The 10545-nt window shown below is 45.1% G+C and overlaps 2 protein-coding genes across 4 annotated transcripts in view; one reads left to right on the top strand and one right to left on the bottom strand.

The window, feature by feature from the left end:
* The window catches only part of sh3glb1b (SH3-domain GRB2-like endophilin B1b), an 8937-nt gene extending 8836 nt beyond the window's left edge, over positions 1 to 101 (top strand). For both annotated transcript variants that reach the window (XM_083525177.1, XM_083525178.1), the window contains one exon: positions 1 to 101. This exon is cut by the window's left edge and continues 418 nt beyond it. The gene's annotated coding sequence lies outside the window, so the exon portion shown is untranslated.
* A 727-nt stretch (positions 102 to 828) lies between these two features.
* LOC310717281 (rho guanine nucleotide exchange factor 4-like) lies at positions 829 to 8498 on the bottom strand. 2 transcript variants are annotated; one of them, XM_083525145.1, is made up of 11 exons: positions 8202 to 8498; positions 7899 to 8087; positions 7465 to 7644; positions 6814 to 7046; positions 5144 to 5273; positions 4605 to 4736; positions 4226 to 4469; positions 3988 to 4065; positions 2696 to 2890; positions 1016 to 1757; positions 829 to 970 (listed from the first exon to the last, which is right to left on the bottom strand). In XM_083525145.1, the coding sequence occupies exons 1-9, from the start codon at positions 8325 to 8327 to the stop codon at positions 2703 to 2705; spliced, it is 1500 nt and encodes a 499-aa protein (XP_083381271.1). In that variant the 5' UTR covers positions 8328 to 8498; the 3' UTR covers positions 829 to 970; positions 1016 to 1757; positions 2696 to 2702. The 2 variants fall into 2 exon arrangements, with proteins under 2 accessions (XP_083381271.1, XP_083381272.1); XM_083525146.1 differs by lacking the exon at positions 2696 to 2890.
* Positions 8499 to 10545: the final 2047 nt, after the last annotated feature.

Consider the following 10545-nt stretch of genomic DNA (forward strand, 5'->3'; position numbering starts at 1 on the left):
TATATTATGATTGTAAAATACACCCTTGGTGAAGTCCCCTTGGTCATAACAATATTAAAGTAATTAGAACAGAACTGTGAATATAAAGAAAATCCTTACAACACAGTCTCCTCTGTCTCAGTGTGTGTGTGTGTGTGTGTGTGTGTGTGTGTGTGTGAGCGAGAGATATTATGCAGTGACTTGAGACAGGTTTGTTATGAAACCCACCCACTCTCCACATGAAAGGAGAATGAAGTGCAGAGCGGTAAAGAGCTTCTGGAGGTTGTGATGGAGGAATGAGGAACTGGTGAGGAGCCGTGGAGGTGAATCTGAGGGCAGTTCATTGTTTCAACAGGCAAATAATTTGGCAGCATTTTTTTTATTTCAATATTAAATAATAGATATTTATTTATTTATAGAGGTTTAAATGTAAACTGTTGATCTTTTTAGTTGATTTTAGTTTCAGTTTTTCAGGGAGAGGGTTTTATTTTTGAAAGATTTCACTGGGTCTGTGTTTATTTTGGTATTTGTACTAATTGTATGTATGGAAGGAGTCTCCTGTGTCAGAAGTTTGTAACAGTTCGAGGAAAAGGCAGTAACCCAAAGTTTTGTGTATCTTCAGTACAGAGAGATTTACACACCTATACTGTTACTATGGAAACACAAAGAGCTGCAGATTTTATATATAAAAAATAGATCTATATATAGCGAGAGATAGGTATAGTTTATAGTGTGTTTATATCTGCACTAATGTACGCAGTAAAAGAGGAATGAAACCTGGTGGTTCCTGCTGTGTGAGGCTGCAGATCAGACTGGTGGAGGTGATCTCAGTGAGGACCCGAGGCCTCGTTACATCATTAAACCGTTTATTTCTCATTAGAACACTGTTTTCTCAGTGAAACTCCTTTATGTATATTTGTATTTACAGTGAGTGAGCGATCACACAGCAGTTTGTGTTCAGGTCTGTCCGTGTTCACGGCGAGCTGCACGTCTGAGTTCTGCACGTCAAGAGTTCTGCACGTCAAGAGTTCTGCACGTCTGAGTTCTACACGTCTGAGTTCTGAAACTAGGACGACGCGCAAACCTATAAACATCCAAGTGACCATTCAGGCAGAAAGGAAACTCTTTTTTTTGTCATTTCAGAAATCAAAACAATACAGTGATAATCTGAACAGTGTCCAACATACACACACACACACACACACACACACAGTATCAAATGCTGTACAAATCCAGTGAAAATAAACGTAGAAAAAACCCATGAGGACTGAAGCGTGCTGGAGGACATGCAGCAGCGGTCTCAGCGGTCTCAGTAGTCACGTGTGTTAGCAGACATGCCGCCGTTTCAGCCTCGGGTTTCAGTCTCAGTTGTAACGGAGTCGTAAAGTGCATTCACACTGAAACATTAAACAAGAAAAAGTATCTTGAACAGAAACAGATTTAGGCACCAGGAGAGGGAGGAGGCATGCGGCGTTCCCTGGAAGTGGAACCGGGCAGGAGCATTTATTCTGCCCTCAGGATGGAGCTGATTTAAGAAGGAGATTAAACACTGCACTGTAAAGATCACAATGTTTGCTGTATGAGAGATGAGGTTCACATGCCGGCTGGAGATGGCCTTGATTACAGTGGGTTCGTGTATATTCATTTTCTGAACGGCGTCAGGCGCCCGATGTTGTGCCAGAAGTTCCTGCGCTTGGGTTCGGCGAGTACGATGACTTGCTGCGGCAACGCCGACGGTTTCTGACGCAACAGCAGGTCGTAATACGGACGAGTCGCCGCTAAAGACAGAGAGAGAAGGGAAAGGTCATGAGTGCAAAGATCTTCATCACTCAGGAGAAGACACTGGTCAGAACCCTGCAGAGTTTAATCAGCATGTGAGTAAAAGCAGGGATCAGCGTGCGATGGTTATGAGGTCAAAGTTCACGGTTCTAAATCCTTCAGTGCACTGGGAACGCTGGAGGGGGAACACGAACACAGGTGAACAGAGAGAGCAGGTAAATTAGTAGTTATTAGCGTGAATATCATTAATACTGGTAGTCCTTAACTTACAATGGAGATGCATTCTGATGATCCCATCATAACAAAAATGTGGTACGCTGAGATGTGGCCCAGTCTAACCAGGACTCTTAAACACTGCTGATCACTATGGGGTCGTAATAATTTAACAAGTTACAGTACATAATTTAAACTATACAGTATATATTTGTGTGTGTGTGTGTGTGTGTGTGTGTGTGTGTGTCTCATTGACGAGCACCGGTTCACGAGTGGAGGGCAGAGCCAGCACACTATTTTAGTGATGAAAACGAGAGAGAGACGAGAGCTACAACTGGCCTTAAAACACCAAAACAGTAAAAGAAATGCAACATGCGTGTAAGACAGAGAGCGAGACGTCTCACAAGGCAGGACACGTGCACATCCTGGCAGCATCCCCACGTATCGCACAAACATTTTAATAGTGCGAATAAATATTTTAACAATTTTGTCGTATCGTCATACGTACGTTTGGGGACCACCTGTACACGGCTTTTTGGAAAATATCAGGAATATAATCAGTGTTCTGGTCTTTATACTGTTCTATATTGTAGTTTGGACAGTAAATGTTGCTGGTTTAAAGATTCTGCAGTAAATAAATAAAAGTGTAAATACTGTAGGTTAATATTATTATGCGGTTATTATCATGTCATTGCAGTGTTTATTATACACCCGTTATAATTACCCCTAGTCTATTGGAGCAGGTCTCTACTCTGAGAGGAGACCCAGGAAATGGCCCTGCGCAGAACACCAGGGGGCGCTATAACTTCAGGAAGTGGGGAAGAAGAGAAGCCAGGCCCAGGGGATTCTGGGTAATGTAGGCTCCTGGAGCTTTTGGAGCGCAGAAGTGGGGCTTTAAGAGCCAGGAGGTGGTGAAGAGCTGAATCATGACGGAGAGAAGGAGCACAGAGATCACATCAACACCACTACAGGAGAAAAAAACGTGTGTGTGTGTGTGTGTGTGTGTGTGTGTAATATAACATACTGTTGTATCTTTATAAAGAAAAATTTACTTATTTTGTAAAACAGCATCACTTTGATATGTACACAGATGACGTAGCACGTAAAGGTGACACATGTGGAGCGTGTAATTGACGTGTGTAAAGTGTAAATGTGACGTGTGCAAAGCATGTAGGAGACGCGTGTAGAGCGTGTAATTGACGCGTGTAATGCGTAAAGGTGACGCGTGTAGAGCGTGTAGGTGATGCGTGTAGAGCGTGTGGGTGATGCGTGTAGAGCGTGTGGGTGACGCGTGTAGAGCGTGTGGGTGACGCGTGTAGAGCGTGTGGGTGACGCGTGTAATGCGTAAAGGTGACGCGTGTAGAGCGTGTGGGTGACGCGTGTAGAGCGTGTGGGTGACGCGTGTAGAGCGTGTGGGTGACGCGTGTAGAGCGTGTGGGTGACGCGTGTAGAGCGTGTGGGTGACGCGTGTAGAGCGTGTGGGTGACGCGTGTAATGCGTAAAGGTGACGCGTGTAGAGCGTGTGGGTGACGCGTGTAGAGCGTGTGGGTGACGCGTGTAGAGCGTGTGGGTGACGCGTGTAATGCGTAAAGGTGACGCGTGTAGAGCGTGTGGGTGACGCGTGTAGAGCGTGTGGGTGACGCGTGTAGAGCGTGTGGGTGACGCGTGTAGAGCGTGTAGGTGACGCGTGTAGAGCGTGTGGGTGACGCGTGTAGAGCGTGTGGGTGACGCGTGTAGAGCGTGTGGGTGACGCGTGTAATGCGTAAAGGTGACGCGTGTAGAGCGTGTAGGTGACGCGTGTAGAGCGTGTGGGTGACGCGTGTAGAGCGTGTGGGTGACGCGTGTAGAGCGTGTGGGTGACGCGTGTAATGCGTAAAGGTGACGCGTGTAGAGCGTGTAGGTGACGCGTGTAGAGCGTGTGGGTGACGCGTGTAGAGCGTGTGGGTGACGCGTGTAGAGCGTGTGGGTGACGCGTGTAATGCGTAAAGGTGACGCGTGTAGAGCATGTATGATCACCTTTGGGTTTTCCAGCTGGAGGAGTTTTGGAGACGTTCTGCATGGCCTGTTTCTTCTGCATGTCTGTGATGGAAAATCCTGTGAAGAGACCAAATATTTAATATTTAAACCTGGATATAAACCAGTCAGATCTTCTGTGTAGGTGAGATTCCGCTCCGATTGGCTGATTCAAGTAAAAACAGAAGTAATTATTTTTGTTAACGTGAAGTTTTATATGAACATGCGGCTGATGTCTCACCCGTGTCTCGGTCGTGTTGGACCTGCTGTCTCTCGTCACTGAAGGCTCGGAGCCAGCGCTGCTTCAGCTCGGGTTTTTTAGCACACAGGAGATGAATCTCTGCTCCATCTGCAGATATTAACTTCACCGTGTTCTTCACCGTCACATTCAGATCTTTATCTTTTCCATCTTCCACATCCACCACCTCCATCTGGTCCATGTCCAGGCGTCCTTTATAATATAAAATGTCTCTCCGGAGCAGATCCTGGACATTAAACAGCATTTTAATGCAATCATGTTTTAATATTCAGAGTTCTGCCCTGAATCTGGTACATTTTCTCTCCATGTGTGATGGAAGCACTTGTGTGTTTGTGTGAGAAGAAGAACTTCCTGTACTCACCTTTTTGCAGAAGACCAGCTGATGATCAAACAGGAAGAACATGCGCTGTTGACCTTTAGCCTGAGGCTGGGAGATTTTAGTTAAATCTCCTGAGAAAATCAGATCAGAGCTCCGACTCAGAACGTCCTCACCCTGAGAAGAATCCAACACACACCCTGTCATATCTACAGTATGGGATCTTCATCATTGTCATCATGTGTGGTGTGATGTGTGTGATGTGTGTGTTGTGATGTGTGTGTTGTGGTGTGTTGTGATGTGTGTTTTGTGTGTTGTTGTGATGTGTGTGTTGTGATGTGGTGTATGTGTTGTGATGTGATGTGTGTTGTGGTGTGTGTTGTTGTGATGTGTTTGTTGTGGTGTGTGTTTTGTGTGTGTGTTGTGATGTGTGTGTGTGGTGTGTGTTGTGATGTGTGTTGTGATGTGTGTTGTTGTTGTGATGTGTGTTGTTGTGATGTGTGTGTCGTGATGTGTGTGTCGTGGTTTGTGTGTTGTGGTGTGTGTGTGTTGTGGTGTGTGTGTTGTGGTGTGTGTGTTGTTACCTCCCAGTCCTCGATGGCGCTCTGCCACTGGGCGATTTTGTCAATGTTCTCCAGACGGCGTTTCCTTTCATTGATGAGTCGAGCCACGTTCTTCATGGCGTTTAAAGCAGCTTCCACGTCCTTATAATCTCTAAACATCAACACAATACACACGTCACTACTACTGACACACACACACACACACACACACACACACACACACACACACACACCCTCACACACGTCACTACTACTGACACACACACACACCACCTCACACACGTCACTACTACTGACACACACACACACCACCTCACACACGTCACTACTACTGACACACACACACACCACCTCACACACGTCACTACTACTGACACACACACACACACACACACACCCTCACACACGTCACTACTACTGACACACACACACACCACCTCACACACGTCACTACTACTGACACACACACACACACACCCTCACGCACGTCACTACTACTGACACACAACCCCACACACGTCACTACTACTGACACACACACACACACACCCTCACGCACGTCACTACTACTGACACCACCTCACACACGTCACTACTACTGACACACACACACACACACCCTCACACACGTCACTACTACTGACACACACACACACCCTCACACACGTCACTACTACTGACACACACACACACCCTCACACACGTCACTACTACTGACACACACACACACACACCACCTCACACACGTCACTACTACTGACACACACACACACACCCTCACACACGTCACTACTACTGACACACACACACACCCTCACACACGTCACTACTACTGACACACACACACACACCCCCTCACACACGTCACTACTACTGACACACACACCCCCTCACACACGTCACTACTACTGACACACATACCCCCTCACACACGTCACTACTACTGACACACACACACACCCCCTCACACACACGTCACTACTACTGACACTCACACACGTCACTACTACTGACACACACACACACACACCCCCTCACACACGTCACTACTACTGGCACACACCCTTACGCACGTCACTACTACTGACACACACACACACACCCTCACACACACACCCTCACGCACGTCACTACTACTGACACACAACCCCACACACGTCACTACTACTGACACACACACACACACCCTCACGCACGTCACTACTACTGACACACAACCCCACACACGTCACTACTACTGACACACACACACACACACACACACCCCCTTACGGACGTCACTACTACTGACACACCCTCACGCGCGTCACTACTACTGACACACACACCCTCATGAAAATAAAATAATAAATAATAAAAAAAATTTTATTATAAAAGTCATTGTAAATGTTGGCACGTAGCTCGTGTTTGGAGTAATTTTTCCATAAATGTGTTAAAATAATAATTACTACTACTACTAATAATAATAATAATAATAATAATATAATTTTTACATTAATTTATTCTTTCAGAACTTTTTCCAAAGAACATGAAAGAAAAATTGTATTCCATATAAAATGATCTTTATCTTTAGATCACATTTCTGATGTGGAGCTTCTCTCGTTATGTTCATCTGTATGTCATTTAGCTTCATGATTATGTGTGTGTGTGTGTGTGTGTGTGTGTGTGTGTGTGTGTGTGTGTGTGTGTACTTGTGCTGAGGGTTGGTGTATTTGAGGAGCTCGGCGAGCTGCAGTGGATATTTGCAGATCTTCTGCACGGGTGTGAGCAGGAAGCCGTCCAGTGAGATGTCGATCATCTTCTGCAGCAGACGACACGCCTCAAAGAAGAACACGTACTTCTTCATCTTCATCAGCTTGGAGAGCTGGACGCAGGCGTTGGGGTGATTGTTACAGTAGTCAGAGTAAATCTGAAAATCTGTTTGCTGGAAAAAGAAAACCGAGAGGAGATCATGATGATGATGATGACGATGATGATGATGATGTGTTTTAACTTTACTGATGTTCTAATTAAAGATTTCTTACTACCATGTGAAGCTCCGCCCCTTCATGCACAAACTTACTGAATCGGTTCCAACACCAGAGCAGCGGGAAAAATTATAATTGATTTATTTATCATTTTTATGTATTTATTTAAAATTCATAGAACAGAAAGACTTACACACTCCGAGTATAATCAGACAGGTGTCTTACTCTCTCTGGAAAGACAGACAGACAGACAGACAGACAGACAGACAGACAGACAGACAGACAGACAGACAGACACACAGACACACAGACTGACAGACAGACACACAGACAGACAGACAGACACACAGACAGACAGACAGACAGGTGTCTTACGTTCTCCAGGAAGCAGGAGCCGATCTCGCTCAGGTGTGGTTGCTCCTTGTTGTATTTTTTCTCCAGCGCTTTAAGAAATTTCTTTTGGAAGCGATAAAGTTCGTCGATGTTGCTGAAGATGGTCCTGAGCTGCTCCTCTGTGAACATGTCAGTCCGTTTGCGACACTGTTTAATGTAGCCCTGAAAAACACAATAAAAAACTGAAAATGAGACGATAATCTTTTCATGAGCTTCCATCACGTTTTATACGTTTCTTTTATAATAATTATACAGACTTGGGTATCAAATGTGCAGTCAGTGAATTTGGTGAATGTAAAGCCCCGCCCCTTTCAGTGTTCCATAGTCACGCCCCCAATACATGTAAATGGAAGGCATGACTAAGTGATTAGACACACCCCTTTATCCTCATTGGTCAATTGTAGGAGCTCACTGACCTCACAGATGTCCTTCAGATGTTTGATGTAGTCTCTTTCAGTGCACATGATCTCATTAATCACGTTTGCCCTCATCTGCTCTTTACACAGTAACCCGGGCCCACACGTCCCGCCCACCCCCGCGCCCCCACTCTCCACCCCCCCCTGCACTACATCTTCATCCAGAGGCTCATCCTGATTCACACGCAGCTGAAAGACACACAAAAAATAAGATAAGAAATAAATAAATAAAACAATTATAACAAACAATTTACAGAATAAATGTTTTTTTTCCTGAACTGTAAGTGTGATTTTATCACTTACACGGACGAAGCTGGCGGGAAACCAACCCTCGCTCTCCTGCACCCGCCCCCACCACCACTCCTTATTAGTGGCGTCCACCACTTCAATAACATCTCCCGCCTTGAATCCGAGCTCCTGGTCGTCCATGGTGACGTGATCCCACAGAGCTTCAGCACACACACTGCCATCGTTAATCAACTGCGCAGAGCAACGAGAAAAAACACACACACACAAAACTGCTTATATTTAAAATAATCACATTTATCACATTTACACTAATCACCACTCACACACCAATCACTGCTAACACAATCACCACTTACATTTACACCAATCACCATTCACACACTAATCACCACTCACACACCAATCACTGCTCACACACTAATCACTGCTAACACAATCACCACTCACACAATAATCACCACTCACACACCAATCACCACTCACACACCAATCACTGCTCACACACCAATCACTGCTAACACAATCACCACTTACATTTACACCAATCACCATTCACACACTAATCACCACTCACACACCAATCACTGCTCACACACTAATCACTGCTAACACAATCACCACTCACACAATAATCACCACTCACACACCAATCACCACTCACACACCAATCACTGCTCACACACCAATCACTGCTAACACAATCACCACTCACACAATAATCACCACTCACACACCAATCACCACTCACACACTAATCACCGCTAACACAATAATCACCACTCACACACCAATCACCACTCACACACCAATCACCACTCACACACCAATCACTGCTAACACAATCACCACTCACACACCAATCACCACTCACACACCAATCACCACTCACACACCAATCACTGCTCACACACTAATCACCGCTAACACAATAATCACCACTCACACACCAATCACCACTCACACACCAATCACCGCTCACACACTAATCACTGCTAACACAATTACCAGTCACATTTACACTAATCACCATTCACACAGCAACGAGAAAAAACACACACACACAAAACTGCTTATATTTAAAATAATCACATTTATCACATTTACACTAATCACCACTCACACACCAATCACTGCTAACACAATCACCACTCACATTTACACCAATCACCATTCACACACTAATCACCACTCACACACCAATCACTGCTCACACACTAATCACCGCTAACACAATAATCACCACTCACACACCAATCACCACTCACACACCAATCACTGCTCACACACTAATCACTGCTAACACAATCACTACTCACACAATAATCACCGCTCACACACCAATCACTGCTCACACACCAATCACTGCTAACACAATCACCACTCACACAATAATCACCACTCACACACCAATCACTGCTCACACACTAATCACCGCTAACACAATAATCACCACTCACACACCAATCACCACTCACACACCAATCACTGCTAACACAATCACCACTCACACAATAATCACCACTCACACACCAATCACTGCTCACACACTAATCACCGCTAACACAATAATCACCACTCACACACCAATCACCACTCACACACCAATCACCGCTCACACACTAATCACTGCTAACACAATTACCAGTCACATTTACACTAATCACCACTTACACACTAATCACCACTCACACACCAATCACTGCTAACACAATCACCACTCACATTTACACCAATCACCACTCACACACCAATCACCACTCACACACTAATCACTGCTCACACACTAATCACTGCTCACACACTAATCACTACTCACACAATAATCACCACTCACACACCAATCACTGCTCACACACTAATCACTGCTAACACAATCACCACTCACACACCAATCACCACTCACACACCAATCACCGCTCACACACTAATCACTGCTAACACAATTACCAGTCACATTTACACTAATCACCACTTACACACTAATCACCACTCACACACCAATCACTGCTAACACAATCACCACTCACATTTACACCAATCACCACTCACACACCAATCACCACTCACACACTAATCACTGCTCACACACTAATCACTGCTAACACAATCACTACTCACACAATAATCACCACTCACACACCAATCACTGCTCACACACTAATCACTGCTAACACAATCACCACTCACACAATAATCACCACTCACACACCAATCACCGCTCACACACTAATCACCGCTCACACACTAATCACTGCTCACACACTAATCACCGCTAACACAATAATCACCACTCACACACCAATCACCACTCACACACTAATCACTGCTCACACACTAATCACTGCTAACACAATCACTACTCACACAATAATCACCACTCACACACCAATCACTGCTC

Source organism: Silurus aristotelis, assembly GCF_946808225.1.
Source record: "Silurus aristotelis genome assembly, chromosome: 22".
NCBI classification, from domain to species: Eukaryota; Metazoa; Chordata; class Actinopteri; order Siluriformes; family Siluridae; genus Silurus; species Silurus aristotelis.

Excerpts from the sequence above, each read along its gene's own strand:
- LOC310717281 (XM_083525145.1), bottom strand. The coding sequence starts at position 8,327 with ATGGACGACCAGGAGCTCGGATTCAAGGCGGGAGATGTTATTGAAGTG. Across the intron at positions 8,088-8,201 it reads TTCCCGCCAGCTTCGTCCGT|CTGCGTGTGAATCAGGATGA; the intron begins GTAAGTGATAAA and ends TGTGTCTTTCAG. Across the intron at positions 7,047-7,464 it reads GCTCCTGCTTCCTGGAGAAC|CAAACAGATTTTCAGATTTA; the intron begins GTAAGACACCTG and ends TTCTTTTTCCAG.